The sequence below is a fragment of the Chenopodium quinoa genome, unplaced genomic scaffold (assembly GCF_001683475.1).
Source record: "Chenopodium quinoa cultivar QQ74 unplaced genomic scaffold, ASM168347v1, whole genome shotgun sequence".
In the NCBI taxonomy this organism is placed as follows: Eukaryota; Viridiplantae; Streptophyta; class Magnoliopsida; order Caryophyllales; family Amaranthaceae; genus Chenopodium; species Chenopodium quinoa.
The window spans coordinates 838,104-864,628 of NW_018745080.1; the positions used below are offsets into that span (position 1 = coordinate 838,104).

A 26,525-nucleotide genomic window follows, 5' to 3' on the forward strand; every position below is an offset into this window, starting at 1 on the left:
AGTATGATAAGGAGCAAAAGAACACAAAGTGTAACGTACTCCTCAAGCTCACAAAATTGCCGTGAAGGTGAAGGCCGGTGAAGGGCCAGGTGAGGTGGGAGTATGTGAGGCGCTTCTTGACATGTATTGTGAAAAGTGGGACCCACCAATAATCCATATCATCCATCGGATACTTGAAACCCATACACGTCATTATCCTATTCAAAGTCAAGCCAGCAAGGCTTAGGCTTTTTTCTTTCTTTGCTTGGTATTTGCCAGTTGGACTTCTCACTCTTCCCCATATTAACTCCATTTACTTACGGTTACCTTCCCTTGACAGCCTGTCTATTACCACACTCTCTTTTCTCTCTTTCTTTCTCAACGTCTCTTTTTTTCTTTTCCTTTACTACCCTTTTTTTTTTTTTTTTGGAAACATATTCTACCCTTTCTTTTTGTTATCGGTTTACATTGAATTTTGCATTTTTTGTGAACTCAATTGTTATTCCTACAACGTGACTTTATTAACTGTGGTCTTCCATTTTAAGTTTAGCTCAATTTTATTCAACTTTTTTAAACTTACTTTGTTTTCCGTAAATAAATTTAAATAAGTTTGGAAATTCTAATAAGATAAAATTTGATGATATCGAGACAAATCTAGCTAACTGAATTCCATATGACTATTATTAATATTTAATTCCTTACGTATTAATTATAAAAGATGGTCAAAGAAAATTAAATAAATAGTGTAAAAATCTAAATGGTACAATTAAAGTATAGTAAAAAAATATATATATAAATCAAATAAGATTAATTTCACCTAATCAGTTATATTTAAAGTATATTCACAATAATACAGAGTATTTCATAATAAAACTATAAAAGTAGAATTTATCCACAAGATCATATAAAACCATCTCCAATGTTGAGACTTGAAGGAATTTTTTTAGAAGAGAGAGTTTTCTAAACTTAGCGATGGAAATGGTTTGAAAGTCACAGCTCACAGCATTGCAATTTGAAGAACACAAGAAAGTAAACGAGTATAACCTAAATTTTATATTATCTACAAATTTCACATTTTCCAAAATTTCCACCATAACTTTATTACTTCTCTTTTTTTGTTTGTTGGCAATACATACTTTACCATTTAAATTTAAAAATTCTCTCACACTCTCTTGTTGTACACACTTCCCCTTTTCCAAGGGCAGCATGGAGATTTCCGTTGCCAGCCAATACAGCCATGGGGACCCACGACGCGTATCTATGAAGCTGTAACCTTATGTAATTTCGTCCTTTCCCATACTCCAACGCTTTTAATTTATTAAACCCTCCTTTTATTTGTGTCTTTTTCTGACCTCCTTTCTTTTATCTCATCCAAAATCGACCTATATAAACCCCCCTCACTCCTTTCTCATTTCACTCATCCCACTCCTCACTTCCCATTTTCAAACACTTTAAAAACAAAAACCAAACTTTTAAACAAGTCCATAAATTTAAAAAAAATGGCCTCAACTACTCAAAAATTCCTTCCAATCCTGGTCATTTTCTCACTCCTCCACATCATTTCCGCCGCAAGAAACACCCTCCACGAGCAACAACCAATAGTTGATGACCCCTCAAACACGATGCTCCTCCAATACCACCGCGGCCCACTCCTCTCGGGCAAAATCTCCGTCAACCTAATCTGGTACGGAAAATTCACCCCTTCTCAAAAGGCCATTGTATCCGATTTCATTACTTCCCTATCTTCCACCAAAAACCATAAAACCAGCAACAACCCATCCGTTGCCACGTGGTGGAACTCTATTGGCAAATATTACCACCTCGCAAACAAAAAAACCTCTTCACTTTCCCTCACTTTAGGAAAACAAATCAACGACGAATCCTACTCACTTGGTAAATCCCTCACCAACAAACACCTAACCGAACTCGCTTCAAAAGGCGCGCAATCCAACGCAGTCAACGTAGTGTTGACTTCATCCGACGTGGCAGTCGCCGGGTTCTGCTCAAGCAGATGCGGGACCCACGGCTCAGCCAGTTCCAAAATGGGCCGAAAACACAGCAAGTTTGCTTACATCTGGGTTGGAAACTCGGAGGCCCAATGCCCGGGTCACTGCGCTTGGCCATTCCACCAGCCCATTTACGGCCCACAAAGTAGCCCATTAATTGCGCCCAACAACGATGTGGGCCTAGATGGGATGATAATTAACCTGGCCTCATTGATGGCTGCAACGGTGACTAACCCGTTTGGAAACGGGTTTTACCAAGGCCCAAAAGAAGCTCCACTTGAAGTGGCATCAGCTTGTCCTGGGGTTTACGGAAAAGGAGCTTACCCGGGGTATGCTGGTAATTTACTAATGGATAAAACAAGTGGTGCGAGTTATAATGCAAATGGGGTTAATGGAAGGAAGTATTTGTTGCCTGCTTTGTATGATCCTTCTACTTCCACTTGCTCTACTTTGGTGTAGGAAAAAAAAAATTTAAGGTAGAAAAAAAGAAAAAGACAAATGTAATATTGAGAGTAGTGAGGTAGTAGAATTACTAATTCATTGATTCATTTTGTTTAATTTGTTTCGCATTTGCGATTTTATTAATAATATTTTATTAGCAAATGGTTTAATTTGCTGTTACACAAAAGAAATTTGTCTGTTTTATTTTGTCCTGAATTATTTAGTACTGGTATTTTTTTAGTTGTTGTTGGTACTTAATTAATTGTGAGTACTGAGAAGTCGGTAAAAATGCCACTGGTTTGCCAGCTTTACTTTGGAGTTTGGAATTTATAATAATTGATAAAGTATGACCACCTTGAATTAATCAAGTCATGATTTTTTTAAAAAAGGTAAAAAAATTGTGTTTTTGTAAGCTGTAAAATTTCCAAGTGGAGGTGAAATGAACGGATATATATAATCATTCAATGGGTAACATAAAGGTCATTTGAATTTTGTTAAAGATCGCACATATGACACATATCACACGTTACATACTTACATGTATAATGTGTGTTTAAACGCAGAAAGTTATACATCGAAATAGAAATGTTCACCAATAAGGGCAATAACTCAATAACTGGTGTAAAGTTATGAATTTTCCTTCATTCCAATTTGTATAATAGGCTAATGTATATAATTTTAAGCTTATGTTAATGCTTATGCTAATGATACTTCGGAAGAAAGTAATTCATATATTATACTATTAATTTCTATATACTATGGACTTACGGAGTATTACTTACTACTTCTCGTATTAGTAGTATTAGGTATAACTAAAACACTTCTTTAGTAATGTATATTTCAAATTTCAATATCATGGATATAATAATCAATCAATTCCTTACAAAGACATGAAAACCAAATATACATAAATTAACCTCCTATACATGAGTAAGAATTTACCACCTGTGAAGCACGAACACGCCATCCAGCAGCCGTGTCCGAGTCGACACGCGTGTCCGACACCGACACGAGTGGGACACGCTACGATACGTGTCCGACACTCCAAAATCCGTGTCCCAATTTTTTTTTAAAAAAAAATACTCCATGGACACGGACCGTATCTCCCTTTGACACGGCCCGTTTTAACTTGGACACGCCATTTCTATTCCAGCCCAACTCCCTCAAAGTTTCATTGTCTCAAACCCTACTGCTTTCCTTTCAATCTTCTCTATCTCTCGTCACTCTCAAACACACCTCAACGGCTCAACCCAAATCGCCGCCGACTGAACATTGCCTGACCGTCGTCACTGTCGGCCACCGCCCACCGTCGCTCGTCGCTCGTCGCAAGTCTCTATTCCTCAGTCATCACGAAACCCCCTTTAATACTCTATTCCTTCGCCGACTCGCCGTCACTCGTCGCTCGTCGCCACCGTCCAGGCGTCCACTCTCGCTCGTCGGCCGCCGGTGCTCTCAGCCTTCTCAGGTAATCCTCTCAATCTCTCATTCTCGTTTTAAACTTTTAATTTGATTTCATTCCTTCACGATTTTGCTTAAATTGGCTATTCAAAAAAAAAAAAAAAGTAACTACTCAATCAGTTTGTATAAATCAGTTTGTATCGCGATTTTGCTTGAAAATTTTAATTAGTATAACTCAGTTTATGTTGCCACTTGTTTAATTTGATTTGATATGAGATGTTTGGGATTTGGATTGAAGAACAACAATTTGCAAGAATGTCTTCTAGTATTGTACATGTGCACTGTGTAATTTGATTGTGTTGTTTGAGTTGAACTGGAAAGGTTTGATTTGCTGAAAATGTGTGTTTTACTTTGTTTAAACAAATTTGTGTGTTTTGAGGCTAAATTTTTAGTGTTTTATTGAACAGGTTGTCAAATTCTCGTTTTTTGGATATATTATATGTCTTGATATACGCCGTACCCGTGTCCCCTATTTCAGGATTGCCGTTTTCCCGTGTCCGTATCGTGTCCATGTCCGTGTCCGTATCCGTTTCCGTGCAACATAGTTTACCACTATTACATGAGCAGATGAGTTATTGTCTTTAGTTTTATTTTTTATTGAAATGTAATACACATAGGAATACCTCAAGAAATTAAGATGAGCTTGGATAATACAATGGTCAATTTGGTCATGTGGTTAGATTAGGTAGTGACATCTAGAGTTATTAATAAGCTCCAACATTCATCCCGTTTTGTGGCCATTATGTTCATGCATCCACCGAAAGTATTACTATTCCCTAACGCTCCTTCTTCCTTAAGATTCTCCACATTATTATAGACATCAAGACATGCAACGGCTAATCAATTGTTTGGAATGCTTTTATTCTTTAAATTTTTTTTAGCAAGGATCTATTTGGATTTTGGAATGTTGGCAATCTTGCCAAGTCATTCTTGTATCCTTGTCCTTAAATTATTGCAATATTTAATTTTTGGCCCATATCTTTAAATTTTAAATACTACAAGTAAAATAGTACTCCTTACTTCCTTAGCTAGGAAGAAAAAATGGGGAATATGAACAAGCAAAATATACAAAGTACACACTACAGTATATGATTGAAAATATTAGCGTTCTACTCCCCATGTCCTTTATTTTTTTGCCCCATTTGACTTTTTTACGGTCTTCAAGATACATATTCAAACGCATATATCTCCATTTCTATACGGGTAAAAAAATATAAAAATTTAATATTAATAAACTATACAATAAGAGAATTCTAACAAGATTCCATGTGAATATATTATCACTTATAGATCAACGAATATTCATGGTCAAAGTTTTAAAAGTTTGACTCATATTTTTGCAGTGGGGCAAAAATTAAGGGACGAAGGAAGTAATAAATTATGGTAATATCATTTCCATTAACCTAAAAAATGGAGAGATTATGTAAAACTTAAAACTTTAAAAGCCATCAAAAAATTGATGTCGACTCCAGAAATTGTTCCCATCTCAGGGTCCGTTATCTGCCGCATTTCATTTGTCCTCTACTTACCTCCCTTAGTTGTTCCGCCGCTGTATCTTCTCTTTACTACGCTATTCAATTCAAAAACGCATTTTTTCCAACTGTGACCAACTACTATTACATTCATCACCAAAGGCGTCACTACCATATTCCATGCTACCTCCTTTATTACTCCCTCAAAATATTACACCCCTATATAAACCCCATCTTCCTTTCTTTTACTCATCACTCACTCTTCCACCTAAATTTACTACATTCTTCATTTCACATTCCCAAACACCCACACCCTTAGCTACGCAATTATTGATAGAGTATATAAATCGATCCTAAGTTTCAACCGTTAGCTTAAGTTTTTGATTGAGTTGATCCATTAACAATTGCTTCTAAATTAAAATTAAACATGGCTAAACTCTACTTATTGCTAGTAGTTTTGTTCTACTTGGTCAGCCACATTCTAGCAGCGAGTCAACCCACTGACTTGACTCACTCAACTCAAAACGAGATGTTATTCCAATACCACAATGGCCCTCTCCTAAGCGGAAAAATCTCTGTTAATCTTATATGGTACGGCAAATTTACCCCTACTCAAAGAGCCATTATTACAGATTTCATTACCTCCTTATCATCTTCCTCTTCCTCCAAAACCGCCCAACCATCCGTCGCCACGTGGTGGAAAGGGACCCACAAATACTACAACCTCTTACGTCATCATTCTTCTTCCTCACTCTCTCTTACCATGGGTGCGCATATATCCGATCAGCGATACTCTTTGGGGAAGTCACTTACCAGCCGTCAGATCCTCCAGCTGGCATCACGCGGTGGTCAAAGTTACGCAGTCAACGTTGTGTTGACTTCTGATGACGTGGCAGTTGATGGGTTTTGTAGGAGCAGATGTGGGACCCACGGGTTTTCCTCAAATGTTGCTCATTTAAGAGGAGGGAAGAATGAGAAGTTTACTTACATTTGGGTTGGAAACTCGGAGACTCAGTGTCCGGGTCATTGTGCTTGGCCTTTTCATCAGCCCATTTACGGCCCACAAAGCCCACCATTGGTTGCGCCCAACAATGATGTGGGCCTTGATGGGATGGTTATGAACTTGGCTAGCTTGTTGGCTGCGACTGTGACTAACCCGTTTGGAAATGGGTACTACCAAGGTCCGAAAGAGGCTCCGCTTGAAGCCGCATCCGCTTGCCCCGGGGTTTATGGTAAAGGGGCGTACCCGGGTTATGCCGGGGATTTGTTAGTGGATCCAACAAATGGGGCAAGTTATAATGCCAATGGTCTGAATGGGAGGAAGTATTTGCTTCCCGCGCTATTTGACCCATCTACATCTTCGTGTTCTACTTTGGTTTAAATTTAATTTAATGGGACATCAAATGTTATGTACGTATAGAGTTAAGTAGTACTCCTTAGGCCTACATTATTTTATTCAATCTCATTATTCATTTTGTGTAATGAAGTATTCTTTGATATTCTTAATCAATCGTATATCATTCTTTATTTATTAATTGTATTGCACTTTTAATAATTGGGTTTTTTCACGTAGTCAAGCAAACAAAATTATGATACGTACTATGCAGATGACAAACAATTTTAATTTAACTAACTTTAGAAAGCAAGTATAAAAACCTTATGGAAATGGATAGTGTATTAGCCAAAATAAACCAATCACTATTGAATGGATTATTGATTTTACTAAACGTATTTATACCAATCAAGTTAAAAATGAATAATATACGGTTATTATGGATAGAAATCGAAACTCGAAGCTAGGTAAAGCTAGCACTCTTTAATACTACATTTGTTTTGCTATATATCAATAACATTTGTAATCACATATAAGTATAAATTAACAAATATGTGATTGTCTTAATACTTCGTAAAATTCATTTATCACATATAAGTATAAATTAACAAATATGTGATTGTCTTAATACTTCGTAAAATTCATTGACAGCCTGAGGTAATTACACCAAACAAGATCAACATTGGTACAAGTGTTATTTTGATGTTTGTATGTATGAGTGATAATATTCAATTAATGATTTCACCACTTAACCTTAAGAGGTAAATCATTTTTGTGAATTAAAGGATTACAAAGCAACTAATCAACCAGTGATATGTTGAAGTGAGAATCAAATATGAACATTGTTTACTCCTCTCTACAAGCAAAGGAGATGGATAACAATTGGTTTAATTTAGGGTGCACTAAGACCTTGTTAATCTCATTTGATTTTTTATGAGATTATATTATTTGAACTTAGTGTTATATTGTTTGAATTTATATAATTATATCTAGAGTTATTTTATTCATTTAAACTTATACTGCTGCTATTATTAAATGGAGTTGGACTAGATGGAATTGAATGAAATCCTTTCATAATAATTTCTTCATTTTAGTAATATTGCAACAATTGAACTTTTTTTTTACCTTCGGCGTCCGTCCCTTATTTTTGCCTCATTCAATTTTTTGCACCGGGGGAATATACGCCTTAAAACATAAATATCTTCACTTTTTGTACATATTTTTTTAAAAAAATTTGACATTTTCAAATAGACTTTTTAAGTTTATAACGAGTCTAACATGATCTTTCTTGAATATATTATTTCTTATTAGTGAGGATTTGCAGTCTAAGTTTTTATATTTCAACCTAAAAAAATACAACAATGGGGCAAAAAAAAAAAAAAAAAACTACTCCCATGTAAAAGAATATAAAAAGATCTCCGTGTCAAAAAAAAAAGTGATGCAATTAAAAAAAAAAAGACCCATTTTAAAGAGTGTTTTCAACTTTTAACCAAAATAAAAAGAGTCCATAATAAATTTTGTTAGAGGTTCATGAGAATATTGACGAGAGAGAAGCCCAAAGGTGTATTTTTCCGAAGCATTGAAATTTGAAACAGAAGAAGATGACTATCCTGGAATGCCGGAAGAGTGGGTTATGCTTTTTCGCAGAAACAATTTCTCATTTGGATCATCTTCAGATCACCCTTTTCAGCTAACTCCATTATCATCTTTTGCTGATTACACTTCTTTAAATTTCCTTCCTTTTTTTTTCTTCATGATTTTAGTATTTGATTTTCCTTAATTTGGCCGCATAATTTATTTAATTTGTCTCTGGAATAAAGGTTGCAGATTTTACAAATATAAGCCCAAATTATCGATACAACAGTGAAAAAATTGTTGAATTATATTATCTTTACTGCTAATTTTGGTTATTCTGACTCTGAATTCTGAAATAATACAAGTATGAAGTAATGATTAGATAACAATTTGATGCCTTTTTCACTGAATTTGATTTAATTTCAAGTAATTGGCACTATTTGATTTTCGGGGAAAAGTTTAAATAGAATACTGAAGTTGCAACAGTAAATTACTCTACCACATTTATGAGAAAATTGGTTAATTTTCTTATTGTACGGAATGAAAGAGTTTCAGATTATAAGGGATCGAAATTCAAAATGTGGTTAATATTATACAGTAAGACTTATGAACTTAATGACTCCACCTTGATTTGTTATTTAATTTATATACTGTAATTTTTATATGTTTATATGATAGGGTGATGGATGTCAAAAGAGAGTCCAATATAATTATGAATGATGGACTTATATTTTGTTGCTTATATTATTTTGCTTTGGAAGTTGCTTAGGTCAAAATACAAAATTTGCTGCTATAGTTAGCTTTGGAAGTTGCTTAGCCAAAATAATTGTGAAGAATGTTGGTAAGATGGCTTGCTTTGAACACTTGTAGCAGCGCAGGGTCAACAAAGTACATCAAGAATACAATATTATAAGCGTGGCCGTGGGCAAGATAATAGCTGGACTTAAGTATGTGGAAACTTCATGCTTGACCTCACTGGTGAGTGTATACTCGTAGTTTATTATTGCCTACCTCTAGAATGTGCACGGTTTCTATGACTTTTGTGGTTAAAGTGAATTTGATCAGCGATTAGCTAATAGTGTTAAGCATAGTTTTTATAATTAGATGGCTCTTCCTCTGTTTTTGCTACATTAATTAATGTGAAAAAGGCTTATAGGTGAATTTGTGCTAGTCATCTTGAAAACCTTGATTGATTGTCACATCGTGTCGATTAACAGATATCTCAATACACGTTATACAATGATAGGAGTAATATCTAAACGAGGGAATTGGAACTTTTTATGCTTTGGAACTTCAAGGCTTGTTAGGGGTAGGTACTGATTAATTCCTGATCTTTGAGATTGGGATTACATCAAACGAACTAAGAGCAGATGTTGCATATTTACTTAAACTAAATTTTCTTCATTGCATTAATTAGGGCAAAAGCAGTCAAACTCATTGGCCGTAATCATCCACTGGTGGGATCTTCAACAGTCATATAGACCCCCCAAACTTGCCAATGATAATGTAGACTTACCCTTAAACATTGTATAATGATCAAATTTGTACCAAATTGCACGGTCTAGCTGACTTAAAACATATCCCTAAAGACAAGGATAATTAATATAATAGTACTATGATTTATGAACTTTATCTCCTTTGGCTGCTTTCTTAACGAATCAATGTCAAACTTTCTTTGCTTGTCATTAATGAAGTAGCTAGTTTGTCCATCTTAATGAATAATAAACATGACTGTTCTGCCAAAGATTCAAAAGAAATAGTTCATGTAAGGCAAGTGGATGTGTTCCCAATGATTAGTCTTAAGATTTTTGTATCGACTAGATTATTACTTTATGACCGAATAGTTTCATCTTGAGATTACAAGACATTGGTATCATCCAAATAGTTTCATCTTGAGATTACAAAACATTGGTATCATCCAAATAGTTATAGTCATTTCATAGGCATTGTATTAGGAGAGTTACGTTAAATCCCATAAAATATAAATTTTCATGGAAATTTAATTTCTATGTGAACCAAATAAGCACTGTGTAAGATTGTACAGTATATGGTAGGAGACACTAATCTTTTTGTCGCAACTTATGAGTTTTAGACTCTTTCATGGATGTTTTGCTTCTTAAGTAGAGGTGTCACATGGTGTCATTTAGATCAAGATTGGGTTGTTAGTCTTTTGGTTGATATTAGGCCTGGTTTGGGTCTATTATAAATTTTTAATTATGTTAATACTCAATCAACATTAATTATATAAAATTTTGAGCTCCATCGATTCAAGTCGGACATATTGGTTAGAGTTAAAACTGTGTCACCTGTGTTCGGGTAGGTATTACCGTATTAGCCTATTATGTCGGTCAAGCTGGCTGTTTTGGCTCTTAACAATCGGGTAGGGAGGTAGGCTAAGTTTTTGCAAGCTTTTTATTTTTATTCTTTAAGGGATGTGTTCAATGCACCTGAATTTGACTTGATTGAACTTGTATTGCCTTTTAAACTTATCATAACTTTGAAATTATAGGAAAATTTTCTAAAATATGTTATGTCAAGTTGAATCTAGACATAACCTTAATTTTATAAATTGAATGCATAAGATGATCAAGTTTGGTTGTTTGGGTCTCCTAAATACTTTAAAATTTCCATTCTTGTAAATCAATGTGGTATATCTAGCTAGCTCAGAAACTTGGTTAACTAAAAATTTACTCCCAATTTATGGTGACAATTTTTGAAATTTGTAGTGTATAAATGTGTAATCCCATTGATCTTTCTAAATTTTTGGCCTTTATTGCACCCAAATTTATTTGTCATTCTATAAAGTTTACTTCAGCAAAGTGAGGAAACAATTTTCAGCAATTAAGCTGGCACAAACACACGAACTTCTTAGCAAAACCAACTATACAATGAATAATTTAATTATACATCATCTTAAACTGAGGAGTGGAGATCTCTAACAGTGCTAGTATCTTTACATTAGGAAAAAATATCATTATATCTTATAATTTTTCAGACTAAAGTTGAGCAAGAAGAAGTGGTAGGATCATATAAAGCAGGGAGCAAATACTGCCTCTTGCTGATTCCATTTGCATTGTAGCTAGCACCGCTGGTTGGGTTTACCAAGAGGTTCCCAGCATAACCAGGGTAAGCGCCTTTTCCATAGATACCAGGGCAAGCTGAAGCAGCCTCAAGTGGGGCTTCTTTAGGGCCTTGGTAGTACCCATTTCCATAAGGGTTGGTCACGGTTCCTGCCAAAAGGGATGCCAAGCTGATCACCATTCCGTCGAGGCCCACATCGTTGTTAGGTGCAACCAAGGGTGCGCTTTGTGGGCCGTAGATGGGCTGGTGGAAGGGCCATGCACATTGACCCGGGCACTGGGTCTCTGAATTGCCAACCCAAATGTAGGTGAACTTTTGAGTTGTACTTTTGGAAATGTAGGATGATCCATGGGTTCCACATCGGCTCCTGCAGAACCCGTCAACTACCACGTCGGATGCGGTCAATATTACGTTGACTGCATTGACTTGTTGACCGGCTTTGGAGGCAAGCGCTACAAGGTGCTTGTTAGTGAGGGACTTACCAAGGGGGTATGTCTCATCTATGACTTGCTTGCCTAAAGAAAGGGAAAGAGATGTGGTGGATGCCTTGGGATTCGCAAGGTGATTATACTTTCCAATGGATTTCCACCATGTCGAAACTGATGGTTGGGATTCATGTTGGGAGGATGATAGGGAAGTAATAAAGTCAGATACGATGGCACGTTGGATGGGCTTGAAGTTGCCATACCAAATAAGGTTGATTGTAATCTTCCCATTAAGTAGGGAGCCCTTGTGGTATTGGAAGGTCATAGGCTGAGACGACTCAGTGAATGGCCTTGCCTCTACGAAAAAGCCGAAGTGGGTGAGGAAAAGAGCAAGGCATATAATTTTGGGCAAGGATGCCATTGATTGATTGTTAATAGTCTTCATACTACAAAAAAAGGCGTATAGAATTGAGGAAAGAGTGACTTGATTAAGTGTTATGGGATAAAAATGTTGAGTGATGAAGAGAATAGAATGGAAGTGTAGGATATATATAGTGTGCTGAAGTATGGTAAAGGAAATTGCTAGGAAGAAGTATACACGAGTAAAGCGTTGAAATTAGGAATTGGAGCTAATACTACCTACTAACAGCGGCTAAGCTAAACAGTGAACACAATAAAGTAATACCGTGTGTTATTATGTTTGGAGTTGTGGGACAGTAATGATGGGTTCTCTAGATTAAGTTTAAGGGTAGCTTCAACGCAGCTAAAGGTCAACTTTAGGATGCTGCTACGAACACGCTTGTTGCCAAGGTCAAGTTTAAGCTGTGATTCATATACGTGAAAGTTGAAACTAAAGTAAACCGATTTTAATCCAGAACGACATTTGTAAAAACCCAAAACCCGAATTTTAATTTCATTGTTTAATCATTTTAATTAACTTTTATAGCACTTTTTTTCTCCCTTTCTAGTCATCGTTGATGATGTCTTAAGGGTACTTTATACTTGTGATATGCTAATTTTGCATAATTTTACGGTTGTTTGATAGCTAGTTATAAATATCTTAAGTGTAATTTAACCAAGTAATATACTAATATGTTAATATCTATAAATCATAATAAGGCAATTCATCCATAAACTAGTGTTTTTCTTTATCAACATTTATTGTCACCTGATATAGGCAAATACCACTCTAAGTGGTAATGGACGATAGTAAAAATATGTGAAGAAAAAAGAGAAAATTTGGGTTAGCTACCATCTTTTTGGGAATTAACAAATTGACATAGAGTATTCTTAAAAATTACTTCCTCCGTTCTACTCCGTAGTAATATTTGCAACAATTCTCAAATGATCAATAGATGTTAGTCTTTATTTTTTGCACAATAATCTCTCAAGGAAATGTGCTCTGGTTTCTTGTGAATGTTTGACATTCGTTATTCAAGTTAAGAAAGTACGGAGAAGTTATTAGTTTTTGTTGTGTCTTTGGTACATACAATTTTATCAATATAACGAGATTAAGTCCTATATTATACTCATGATTTAAGCTTTGATTTTGTCGAGGGCGCCCCCATCTGTGAGAAACGTTTTTGTTTCTCACAGTGGCAGTTTCGTAAATAAAATGTACCACTTTAGTCAAGGTGGTACATTTTATTTACGAAATGGATGATAAAATTGTACCACTTTAGTCACGGTGATACATTTTATTTACGAAACTGCCACTGTGAGAAAAAAAAATTGTTTCTCGCAGTGAGTAACAGAGACTTACTAGATTTTGTCTTATTGATACTTACAAGTCTAACTGTTAAACTGACCTAAGTTCTATAGTTACATGTTGGATGCATACAAATTTAACATATTCCTCTGCTATGAATATAAACACAGAATTCAGTAATACAATTAAGGACAGTAAAGCAATTAATGAGAATAACAATCTTTCTGTTCACCAATCTGCCACTTAACCAGCAGTTGATTTTCGACTTTATAGTCCATTTTGGCTGTTAATTTTTTTAGCGAACCACTATTTTTGAGCTTTCATTTTGAGAAGCAATAAGGGAAGGTTTGGTTTAGTGAGTCTGAAACTGTTCTTTATACCAAGGCTATGGATTAGAAGAATATGACCATACTCGTCTGCTAATCTCATCACATACCAAAACAGAACAAATTTGTTCTGTGATCATGGCCTCCTTTCAAACGCATAGGATTTAACAGAGTAGATAATGCTGGGATTAAACTGCGGGTCATAGTGATTTTTTTTTTTTTTACAAATTAGAGCTTGAATAAGGTCATTTGTTCATCGTAGTCCACACAAGTGAATTTTCTTAGGAATGACCGAATGAATGTATGTAGGTAGACAAAGGTAACTTTTTATTGCAGTATGTGTAAACCAACGAATACATGGCTATTGTTAAAAATAATACTACGTATGTAACTTGTATTTGTTTCTTCACCCTAGTAGTAATCTGTATGCAATTTTATACTTCTATCTATACATAGTTTTGGCGTATTGCAGAATTGCAGTTGGTTTCTAAACTTCTCAAAGCAGAGTTGAGCAGGATGAGGTCTTGGGATCATACAATGCAGGAAGCAGATACTTCCTCTTGTTGATTCCGTTAGCGTTGTAGCTAGCTCCGGTTGTGGCATCCACCAAAAGGTTGCCGGCATAACCGGGGTAGGCCCCCTTTCCGTAGATTCCTGGACAGGCTGATGCAGCCTCAAGAGGGGCATCCTTTGGGCCTTGGAAATACCCATTCCCATAAGGGTTGGTCACAGTCCCTGCCAAAAGGCTAGCCAAGTTAATGACCATGCCATCCAAGCCAACATCGTTGTTGGGTGCGGTCAATGGCGGGCTCTGTGGGCCGTAGATAGGTTGGTGGAATGGCCAGGCACATTGACCAGGGCACTGTGTCTCCGAGTTACCAACCCATATGTATGGGACCTTCTGAGTGGCTTTTTCGGAGACGCGGTGGGTCCCACACCTGCTTGTGCAGAATCCTTCTACTACTACATCAGCTGCAGTCAACACTACGGTGATGGCATTGGGTTGTTGTGGACCCTTTGCAGCCAAGGCTTCAACCTGCTTGGAGGTGAGGGTTTTGCCAAGGGAGTAAGTGTCGTCGATGACTTGCTTGCCCATGGAGAGGGAGAGTGAGGTTGGCTTCTTAGGATTAGCATGGCCGTAGTATTTGCCAATGGAATTCCACCACATGGCCACTGATGGTTGGCTCTCAGGCTGCGAAGGTAATAGGGAGGTAACGAAATCAGAGATGATAGCCCTTTGGGTAGGCTTGAAGTTACCATACTGAAGGTTCAATGGGCACTCAAGAGGGGGGGGGGGGGTGAATTGAGTGTTAAGTAATCGTTGGCTAATTTTGCTTCTTTTCGGATTATGTGTGAGGAACCAGTTGTGCTGGTTCCCGTACGCAGCGGAATATAAATAAGCAATAAAGAAGACAACAAATTTAACGAAATAAAACAAAGCAATAAAGAACACAACAAATTTAATGAGGTTCAGCCAACTCAGGCCTACGTCCTCCTATCCTAAGTTCTTTATTAATCTACTCCGAAAAACAAAGACAAAGAACACTCTGCTGTTCCCTACTCCGGGAACCAGCAAACCCCACACTCTACTCCGAGTGTGCTCTCGACTTACACTCGTAAGCCCAATGTGTTTGAACTCACAAACACTCACCCAGCCTTTAACCCCTTTGTTAAAGACTCAATACAAGAATCAAGAACTCCCCTTTGATCTCACTTCTACAAAGCTAATTAAGAGAAAATATTTAAGTACTAGAATGCTCTTGTATATGACTTGATGAATGGGATTAGTGCTTAAGTATATGCTCTCAAATAATTGCTCTTTTTGATTTCTGGAGAGGCACACGAAATATGTGAAATAAGATGAGTTTATATAAGCTTAGATTCCTAAAACCTAGTTTCCTTAAATCACACAATCTTAGAGAATAAGATATAATGTAATTTTAGGAAAGTTTTTATCTTATTTGATTTAATCACAAAGATAGAATCAATTAAGATAAATACTCCTAGATTTTAGGTAACCAAGAATATTTCATCTTATTTCCAGCTGCACAAAATATTTTCAAGATAATCTTTTCGAAAAAATCTTTTTGTAAAATCTTTTTCCAAAACGGCAGCTCGAATACAGTGAACCTGGTTCCCCGACCTGGTTCCCTGAATTGAAACATGTTATGAAACCTGTTCCAACTTTGTACCAGATTTCATATCATACTTCAATATATTTTTAAGCACTTATATAACCCAAACATGCAAGCATACTACGGAGCATATTACATGAAAACCTAGATAACATATTAAAGCATAAATCGTCTTTTCTTCATGTAATCTTCAAGACTTGAATCTTCCTTGAATACTTCTATTATGAGCAAACAATCTTTCTTCGAAATATCTTCGAAAGGCTTCTATGCTCCAAGTCTTGGAATCAACTCAACTACTGCACATGTAACATGGTTAATGCACAATAAAGAGTATGTGACTGCTTTACCACGTAGCAACCATGGAAACAGTACATACTGGTTCCCTACCAGTACATAACACTTTTATCATATAACTGTTCCCTGTATAAAGACAAGTTAGTTCAATAAGAAAACTCATGTAAGTAATAACTTGTCTGGGGAAACAGTGTTCTATGTTAGCTGGTTCCCCTAACTGTATCGAACACCTTCAAGGACCTGTTTCCCTTAGCTGTTTGTCATCATTCAAAACTATCAATCAAAACCTAAGGGACTCAACAAATTCCCCCTTTTTGATGATGACAAACTCTTGAAGTTCCTGAACCTGTGAACATGCTCAAAAGGAAAACCGTCAAAAACTTCAAGGACTCAAGACAAGGACTCAAGACTCTTTGGAAAGGACTCAAGACTCTTTGGAACAAGTCAGTTAGGCCAACTGGTTCCCTAAACAGAAAATAGAAAATACGAAATAAAAAGACTCAAACTGACTCAATCTAAACTAGCTAAACCTTAGGCTTCAACTTCAGACTACTTCCCCCTTTTGGCATCATTAAAAAGTATCCACAAGTAAAAGCAATGTGCACAAGTTAATGTGCTTATCCATACAATGGCATCAACCACCATTCAAGCATTATGCTGCAAAAAGAGATTAGTCAAACAGTTCATACCATAGCAGAGTTAGTAGTTCATACAAGCCAACAAAGTTCAACCAAAGAAGCCCAAATCCATCCAAAAAGAAAGTTCATGGAATGGAGAGAAGTAGACAGACCAACAAAATCAGTTATTTTAGAATAAACATGAGGGTGAGGAAACAAGAACAGAAACAGCATCACTCCTCATCATCATTCTCGTTCCCTTCCTCCTCCTCGAACTTTGCAACATCTTCTGTATTATCATCTGATTCCTCTTCATCCTTGTCACCATGCTCTGCTTAAACCAAAATCATTATATTGCTAAGCATATTCTTGTGATTCCCCAATCTGTTTCAAAACCACTTCCTGACCTGCTGGTTCCTCTATTTTTTTTTTTTTTTTTTTTTTTTTTTTTTTTTTTTTTTTTTTATAAAACATGAGAGATATGTACTGATTCAGAATGTTCTCCTTGTTGCATAACGAGTGCAAAACTGTTCTCCTTGTTGCATAATGAGTGCAAAACTAGCATCACATCAATCAAGCAAAGAGGTTCTTGCTGGTACCCTTTTTCTCTTGGTTCCTGGAACAGCATCAATGGACTGTTCCTCCTGCACCTTCTCAGTGAACTTCTTTAATTGAGTTACTCTACTTCGTACCATGGTCTTAGCAATGGGTGTTTCCTCATAATAACCAACAATCTCTATTTCATCCTCTTCACTCTGAATTTTCTGAATTTCCTCCAACTTCGGGCTTAAGGACACTTATGCTTCCATCTGATGTTCCCCCTGAGACTGAGCTGGTTCCTTGAGTGAACAGTAACCAAATGAACAATGATGAATTTAAAGCATACGAGAGAGAGAAAGAGAATTTCGAGTGATGATGATTGATGATCTGCACAAAGGGTTAGTGTATATTTTTAACAATGAAGCACAAAGAGAGAAGAAGGAAAGAAAAGAGTTAGTTGAGCCAATAAAAAGCAACTGTAAAGGATATTTTTAAATTGAAATCAAAAATTTTGGTAATTATCTTTTACCATAATTATCTCAACCAACTATAAATAAGGCATATGATATGTTTGCCTTTTATATGGGATTAAATAACTGAAATAAGATAAATTCCTTCCAAAAGGAAATATCTTATAGTAATCTTCCGAAAATAAAAGATATTATCGGATGACATATCAGAGCTGGTCTGCTGTTTCCCTTTGCTGGTACCTGTATAGAACCATGTCACGCTGTTTCTGGCAATTCAGCCTGATTTCACCTGTTTCTTACAACAATGATTCTCAATCCTTTTGAGATTTTGAACCATCTACACAACACTTGAAAGATATCAACATAAGTATGTACACACACTATACAAGAGAATACCATTCTAACCAATCATTGAAGGAAGTAATTGAAGCCAATACCTAAAGTCTAACTAGACCTAAAAGGACTCTTAACCTACAAAAAGACTCTCTACACAAAGGCTTTGTGAAGATATCAGCAATTTGATCTTCACTTTTACAAAACAACATCTCCACCAATCCTTTTTCCACATTGTCTCTTAAAAAATGGTGTCTTATTTCAATGTGTTTTGTCTTGGAGTGTTGCACAGGATTCTTTGAAATATTGATTGCACTAGTGTTATCACAGAAAATAGGAACACTTTTATAAATAACACCAAAATCTTTCAGCTGGTTCCTTATCCACAGTAGCTGGGAACAGCATGAAGCTGCAGCTATATATTCAGACTCTGCTGTGGATAGGGCCACTGAATTTTGCTTTTTAGAACCCCATGAAATTAGACAAGAGCCAAGAAAGTGTGCCATACCTGATGTGCTCTTTCTATCAACTAAGAAACCAGCATAATCTGCATCTGTGTATCCAATAAGATCAATGGTACTGCCTTTGGGGTACCACAATCCCAGATTTGCTGTTCCTACAAGATACCTAAGTATCCTTCTAACAGCCTTCAAGTGAGATTCCTTTGGATTGCTTTGAAACCTAGCACACAAACCAACAGAAAACACAATGTCAGGTCTACTAGCTGTTAGGTAAAGTAGAGAACCTATCATTCCTCTATAAAGAGAAGCTTCAACATCTTTTCCCTTAAGATCAGCATCTAATTTTGTAGATGGGGGAACAGGTGTATCATAAGCTTTGCTGTTCTCCATGCCGAATTTTTTCAGCAACTCTTTTAAGTACTTTTGTTGATGGATCATTATTCCATCATCCATTTGCTTAATCTGCAGCCCTAGGAAGAATCCTAGTTCTCCCATCATGCTCATTTCAAATTCACTCTGCATAAGATTAGCAAATTCATCACATAAAACCTGATTAGTAGCACCAAATAAAATATCATCAACATAAATTTGTACTACAATCAAGTGTTTCCCCCTGGTTCTTATGAACAAGGTCTTGTCTATTGTTCCCCTCTTGTAATCATTTGCCATCAAGAAATTGGACAATCTTTCATACCAAGCCCTCGGAGCTTGTTTCAACCCATATAATGCTTTGTCCAACTTGTACACATGTTGGGGGAACAGTGCATCTTCAAAACCAGGTGGCTGCTCCACATATACTTCTTCCTTTAAATATCCATTGAGGAAGGCAGTCTTTACATCCATCTGAAACAGCTTAAAATTCATGTGAGCAGCATAAGCAATTAAAATCCTAATAGCCTCTAGCCTAGCTACTGGTGCAAACGTCTCATCATAGTCAATTCCTTCTTGTTGATTGTACCCTTGCACCACTAGCCTTGCTTTGTTTCTGACTATAGTACCAAGGTCATCTAACTTGTTTCTAAAGACCCATCTAGTGCCAATGACTGATCTTTCCTTGGGACGGGGAACCAGGTGCCAAACCTGGTTCCTCTGAAACTGATTTAACTCATCTTGCATAGCTAGTACCCAATCAGGATTAGTCAATGCCATTTTATAGTCAGTAGGCTCTACATTAGACAAGAAAGAATAGAAAGCACAAAAGTTTTGAAAAACATTTGTTCTCGTTTGAATCCCCTTATTTATATCACTAATTATTTGATCAGTGGGATGAGAAGATTGATATCTATAACTTTTAAAATTAAGACTGTTTTGTGCTTTCTCATTAAGTTGGGAACCAGCATGTTCATGGATCTCTCCTTCTTCTGAGGAGCCAGGAGGATTCACATTCATGCTGTTTCCTCTATCATTACTTACCTCAGGTTCAGGGGTGGTACCTTCTTCTGTTCCCCCTGAACTCATTACCTGTCTATTATTTGAGGAACCATCAGGACTTGGTTCCCCTTCAGAGTCCTCATTATCTTCATTTTCTTCTCTAGGCACTTCATCATTATCATCTGGTGGAGTATTTGGTAGGCCTAGATCTGCTTGCACTTCATCCGTGGGACCAGTATACTGGTTCCCCGTGAAATCCATCAATCCAATCACTTCATCAGGTTGTACCTGCGCAATCTCAGAAGACATGTTAAATTCATCAAAAATGACATGGACACTCTCCTCAACACGAAGAGTCCTTTTATTAAAGACTCTATATGCTTTGCTGTGAGAAGAGTATCCAAGGAAGATTCCCTCATCACTTCTAGGATCAAATTTATCAAGCTGGTCCTTCCCATTATTATGCACATAGCATTTACATCCAAAGACACGAAAGTATGTGATGTTGGGCTTTCGACCTTTAAGAAGTTCATAGGGAGTCTTATTTAACTTTGGTCTAATGAGACCTCTATTCAATATATAGCAAGCAGTGTCAACAGCTTCTCCCCAAAAACTCTTTGGGAGACCACTCTCAATGAGCATCGTCCTCGCCATCTCCTCAAGAGTTCTATTCTTCCTTTCTACAACACCATTCTGTTGAGGTGTTCTAGGGGCTGAGAAGTTGTGATTAACTCCATGTTCCCTACAATAATCAATAAAGTTAGCATTTTCAAATTCAGTACCATGGTCTGATCTTACCGAGACCAGCTTGTGGGTGAGCTGGTTCTCCACTTGTTTCACCAATGTTACCCATTCTTCAAACGTTTCATCCTTTGTGTGTAACATCATTACCCAAGTGTACCTGGAATAATCATCAACCATAACACAGACATATCTATGACCTCTTCGACTTTGTACTCTCATGGGACCACACAAATCAATGTGTACAAGTTCGAAGGGTCTGCTGGTACTCAAAACAGTTTTAGACTTAAAAGAATTTTTGACCTGTTTCCCCCTTACACAATCAGAACAAACTTTATCAGCTTCATACTTAATGTTAGGAAGGCCTACAACTAAGTCACGTGTTTTAAGTTTGTTTAGAAGTGTTAGGCTAGCATGTCCAAACCTCTTATGCCAAATCCATTGATTATTGTCAGAAACAGCTCTCAAACAGATGGACTTGTCTTGAGAGATTTTATCTAAGAAGGTAATGTAAACATCATGCTTCCTGGTTCCCTCACATACAAGTTCTCCTGTTTGTGAGTTAACTATGTGACATAGGTTGGCTTGAAACTCAACTATATTACCTTTGTCACATAATTGAGAAATACTCAAGAGATTATGTTGCAAGCCTTCAACATAATAAACATCATCTATTGCGTTAGAAAGTGTCTTACCAACCTTACCTAAACCAGTGATGGTTCCCTTGTTGTTATCCCCAAAGGTGACACTTCCTCCATCAAAGGCCACTAGTGAAAGGAATTGATCTTTATCCCCGGACATGTGTCTTGAGCAACCACTGTCCAAATACCAATAGGTGTCTCCCTTCACTCTAGCCTGCAAGAGCAAATCAAACATTAGTTTTAGGAACCCAAACATACTTGGGTCCCTTTTCAACAACATTAACATCTTGTTGATCCTTTCTTCTCCACACATATTTTACACCCTTGCTGTTCTTATTAGCACTAATTTTCTTAGCTGGACATTCATGTATCTTATGTCCATTTTTACTACAATGAAAACACACATGCATTTCTTTAGTCATGACATACTTGCCTCGTTGATATTCTTTGATCCAGGTGGTTTCTCTGGGAGACCAGTTAGTCCTGGTTCTCTGTCTAGTATAACCAAGACCAACTTTTCCTCTGTTTCCTCTTGATGAAATCAGGTAATTTAAGGATTCTTGAGCATTCAATAATTTGTCCACATGTCTATGACTATCATTAAGTTCTTTTTCTCTGGTTTCAAGTGTTTTAGTTAACAATTCGTTTTTCTCTTTAAGAAAATCAAAGTTACTTTTTAAAGCTTCGAATTGTAGATTAAGTTTTGAAACCATAGAGTCAATAGACATGTCAACAATCACTGGTTGCTTGTCCTTTTTCAGTTGATTGATTTCCGCATGCAAATCACAAATATTACTTTCATACTTATCAATCGTATTACTGACATCTACACTGGTACCTGTAGGGGAAACAGTGAACTGTGCAGCTTTAAGTGAAGCAATTTCCTTGTGAGAGTTTTCCAGGTTGTAAGCCAATGTTTCAAAGGCCTTCAACAAGGAAGTTCTAGTACACGAATTTGCTTTACTTATAGCTACTGAAAAATCAAGAGTATCACTAGTGGTTGATAAGTCTCTAGGGAACCAGGAGGTCAGATCCTCTTCTCCATCAATTGGTTCAAACGATCTTTCCTTTTGTAGTTCCACTTTACACTTGTCCAATTCAACCTCTAGTTCTGCTACTTGATTTTTTAGTTCATAACAGACTCCTTCTAGATGATCACAACTAGCAATAGCAATATTACATTCACCACGTTTTTCTTTTAATTCTCTTTTGCAAGTTATGTATGTTTCACTTAGTTTATAGCATTCATCTAGTAAGGAATCAATACAAGCAAGCATATTTTCTCTATCATATTCATGCATATCTTCTCTAATTTGCTCTAAGCTTACCTTGCGTTCATGTAGTACATCCTTCTTTGCCATAAAGCATTTGTTGAATGTACTGGTTCCCCCTCTGGTTCCTGGACCAGTGCTGTTTTCCTTGATGTTTGTAAAGGCAGTTAGGCAAACATCTGAGTTGGGTGATCCTTCTTCTTCATCTGACCCTGAGTCAGAGTCTCCCCACATGGAAGCTATCATGGCATTCTTGTATGCTTGTTTATCTCCGGATTTAGACTGTTTGTCATTCCACTTAGGACAATCTCGAATAAGATGTCCTTTTTCTCCACACTTGAAACATCCTGTAGAAGAAGAATTAGAGTTAGATTTTTTATAGTTTTTAAAATGCTTACCTTTGAAATTCTTTCTTTGATCTCGAAGAGATCTCTCAAATCTTTTTGCAATCATGCTAATTTCATCTTCATCATCTTCTACTGTTCCCTTAAGCGCCATGCCTCTTGCTGGTTCCTTCTCAGACTTAGAGTCAATCAGCATCTCATGAGTCATAAGGGAACCAATCAGCTGTTCCAGAGACAAGGTAGACAGATCCTTTGCTTCATATACTGCTGTTACCTTGGCTGTCCATGCATCTGTTAAACTACGCAATAATTTTCTCACAAGATCCTCGTCAGATAAATTTTTACCAAGAGATCTAAGATCATTTACAATAGTCATAAACCTACGAAAGCAGTCATTGATTTTTTCATTTTTATTCATGGCAAACAATTCATATTTAGACATGATTAAATCAATTTTAGACCGTTTTACCTCGCTGGTTCCCTCAAACGCAAGTTCAAGGGTGTCCCATATCTCCTTAGCACTACTACAGCCAGAGATACGATTTGTTTCGGTCTCACCTATTGCTTGTTGTAGTATTGACATTGCCTTAGCATTCTTTTCCAGCAACTTGTAATCAGCAATGACCAATTCGCTATCCTTCTTGGGAACCTGGTTCCCCTCAACATCTGTCTTGAGAATGATATTAGGACCATTTTTAACTACGAGCCAGCATTCATAATCAATACCCATGATAACATTCTGGATCCTGTTCTTCCACCAAGCATAATTATTTCCATTAAACTTGGGTGACTTGTTGTCATAACCGATTGCACTTAATTCTTGAGTACTCATTCTTAACTCCTCTAGATGTTACTCTTTCGAGAAGCTTAGGCTCTGATACCAATTGAAGGTTCAATGGGCACTCAAGAGGGGGGGGGGTGAATTGAGTGTTAAGTAATCGTTGGCTAATTTTGCTTCTTTTCGGATTATGTGTGAGGAACCAGTTGTGCTGGTTCCCGTACGCAGCGGAATATAAATAAGCAATAAAGAAGACAACAAATTTAACGAAATAAAACAAAGCAATAAAGAACACAACAAATTTAATGAGGTTCAGCCAACTCAGGCCTACGTCCTCCTATCCTAAGTTCTTTATTAATCTACTCCGAAAAACAAAGACAAAGAACACTCTGCTGTTCCCTACTCCGGGAACCAGCAAACCCCACACTCTACTCCGAGTGTGCTCTCGACTTACACTCGTAAGCCCAATGTGTTTGAACTCACAAACACTCACCCAGCCTTTAACCCCTTTGTTAAAGACTCAATACAAGAATCAAGAACTCCCCTTTGATCTCACTTCTACAAAGCTAATTAAGAGAAAATATTTAAGTACTAGAATGCTCTTGTATATGACTTGATGAATGGGATTAGTGCTTAAGTATATGCTCTCAAATAATTGCTCTTTTTGATTTCTGGAGAGGCACACGAAATATGTGAAATAAGATGAGTTTATATAAGCTTAGATTCCTAAAACCTAGTTTCCTTAAATCACACAATCTTAGAGAATAAGATATAATGTAATTTTAGGAAAGTTTTTATCTTATTTGATTTAATCACAAAGATAGAATCAATTAAGATAAATACTCCTAGATTTTAGGTAACCAAGAATATTTCATCTTATTTCCAGCTGCACAAAATATTTTCAAGATAATCTTTTCGAAAAAATCTTTTTGTAAAATCTTTTTCCAAAACGGCAGCTCGAATACAGTGAACCTGGTTCCCCGACCTGGTTCCCTGAATTGAAACATGTTATGAAACCTGTTCCAACTTTGTACCAGATTTCATATCATACTTCAATATATTTTTAAGCACTTATATAACCCAAACATGCAAGCATACTACGGAGCATATTACATGAAAACCTAGATAACATATTAAAGCATAAATCGTCTTTTCTTCATGTAATCTTCAAGACTTGAATCTTCCTTGAATACTTCTATTATGAGCAAACAATCTTTCTTCGAAATATCTTCGAAAGGCTTCTATGCTCCAAGTCTTGGAATCAACTCAACTACTGCACATGTAACATGGTTAATGCACAATAAAGAGTATGTGACTGCTTTACCACGTAGCAACCATGGAAACAGTACATACTGGTTCCCTACCAGTACATAACACTTTTATCATATAACTGTTCCCTGTATAAAGACAAGTTAGTTCAATAAGAAAACTCATGTAAGTAATAACTTGTCTGGGGAAACAGTGTTCTATGTTAGCTGGTTCCCCTAACTGTATCGAACACCTTCAAGGACCTGTTTCCCTTAGCTGTTTGTCATCATTCAAAACTATCAATCAAAACCTAAGGGACTCAACACATACCAAATAAGGTTGATAGAAAACCGACCACTTAAAAGAGGGCCATTGTGGTATTGGAAAGTCATAGGCTGAGTCGAGGACTCTACGAGCATCCTCGATGCAACACTAACATTGACAAGAAAAAGGAGAGTGAGAGGCAAGAGGAAGTGTTTCGAGGCAAATGTTATCGCCATTATACTCGATAATTGGAATGTTTACTGATGATTAGCAAGTTGTTTAGTTGAGGATGAGAAAATTAAGGGAAGTTTGTGGTATTTATATACCCACAAGAAGGGAGCATAAGGAAAGTGGTAGGAAATAGTGGGAAAACCCCATGCAATGAGCAATATGCTAACGTATGAATATTTTGACTAATAGAAAGTTAAAGTAAGATATTCAAAGAGTGTGTATATTGAGTAGGGAACATAATATTGTGCTAAAGGTAGCATAGCAAGTTGTTGGACCTAAAAATATTGAGGAAGAATCTAAGATGTAGGCTTGTTATGGATTATATGGAAGCCAGTCTTGCAGCAGCTAAGGGTCAACTTAATAGTTCAAGAATATTATAAGGAGTACGCATGCATGGTCATGATAATAGCTGGACCTTGAAAATGTGGACACTTCGTATTGGTCTCTATAGAATATAGTTAGCTCATTCGATTATTCAGCTAATAGTGTAGAATAGTGTATTAGAGTAGCAACAAAGTAGGGGGTGTATATATTAATGCATGTGTCTCGATTAGAGGTGAGAAATGGATCGTTTGGGTCATAGTTGGATGACGATCCATTGTTCTCAATTTCAAGTCTTTTTAGAGTTATTGTCAAATTACTAATAATGGGTATTAATCAATATTAGTTACAAAGTATATTAGTTTTTTATTAGGTTGGCTAAATTTAATTTGGTTAATCATGTGAATTCGGGTCTGACATTAAACTATCTTTTGTAACAAGTCTACTCCCTTTGTTTCTTTTTGAATCAGCTTCAAATGAGGGATTATTGGATAAATCCAATGAACTAAGCAGACTTGGCTTAGTTGATGACATTAATTAGAGGCAATTTAGTCAATCCAATCGGCTATATCTCTCACCCACTCGTGGGCTCTTCGAGAGCAATACAAATTTATAGATCCCAAACATGCCAGCGATACTTTGTACTTGTACTAATCTAGAT

General features: G+C 36.6%; 4 protein-coding genes across 4 annotated transcripts; 2 read left to right on the top strand and 2 right to left on the bottom strand.

The window, feature by feature from the left end:
* The first annotated feature begins 1,374 nt into the window (after positions 1–1,374).
* On the top strand, positions 1,375–2,620 carry LOC110709657 (protein EXORDIUM-like). Its single transcript, XM_021887872.1, has one exon. The coding sequence runs from the start codon at positions 1,479–1,481 to the stop codon at positions 2,442–2,444; it is 966 nt and encodes a 321-aa protein (XP_021743564.1). The 5' UTR covers positions 1,375–1,478; the 3' UTR covers positions 2,445–2,620.
* Positions 2,621–5,350: 2,730 nt separating this feature from the next.
* On the top strand, positions 5,351–6,862 carry LOC110709765 (protein EXORDIUM-like 1). Its single transcript, XM_021888005.1, has one exon. The coding sequence runs from the start codon at positions 5,784–5,786 to the stop codon at positions 6,735–6,737; it is 954 nt and encodes a 317-aa protein (XP_021743697.1). The 5' UTR covers positions 5,351–5,783; the 3' UTR covers positions 6,738–6,862.
* A 4,154-nt stretch (positions 6,863–11,016) lies between these two features.
* Positions 11,017–12,444, bottom strand: LOC110709658 (protein EXORDIUM-like). Its single transcript, XM_021887874.1, has one exon. It carries the CDS (start codon positions 12,213–12,215, stop codon positions 11,256–11,258), a length of 960 nt encoding a protein of 319 aa, XP_021743566.1. The 5' UTR covers positions 12,216–12,444; the 3' UTR covers positions 11,017–11,255.
* Positions 12,445–14,110: 1,666 nt separating this feature from the next.
* Positions 14,111–25,941, bottom strand: LOC110709659 (protein EXORDIUM-like). Its single transcript, XM_021887875.1, has 2 exons — positions 25,375–25,941; positions 14,111–15,062 (listed from the first exon to the last, which is right to left on the bottom strand). The coding sequence occupies exons 1-2, from the start codon at positions 25,546–25,548 to the stop codon at positions 14,301–14,303; spliced, it is 936 nt and encodes a 311-aa protein (XP_021743567.1). The 5' UTR covers positions 25,549–25,941; the 3' UTR covers positions 14,111–14,300.
* Positions 25,942–26,525: the final 584 nt, after the last annotated feature.

Coding starts and splice junctions, on each gene's coding strand:
- LOC110709657 (XM_021887872.1), top strand. CDS start 1,479: ATGGCCTCAACTACTCAAAAATTCCTTCCAATCCTGGTCATTTTCTCA.
- LOC110709765 (XM_021888005.1), top strand. CDS start 5,784: ATGGCTAAACTCTACTTATTGCTAGTAGTTTTGTTCTACTTGGTCAGC.
- LOC110709658 (XM_021887874.1), bottom strand. CDS start 12,215: ATGAAGACTATTAACAATCAATCAATGGCATCCTTGCCCAAAATTATA.
- LOC110709659 (XM_021887875.1), bottom strand. CDS start 25,548: ATGGCGATAACATTTGCCTCGAAACACTTCCTCTTGCCTCTCACTCTC. Junction 15,063..25,374: donor CTATCAACCTTATTTGGTAT/GTGTTGAGTCCC, acceptor AACCTTCAGTAT/GGTAACTTCAAGCCTACCCA.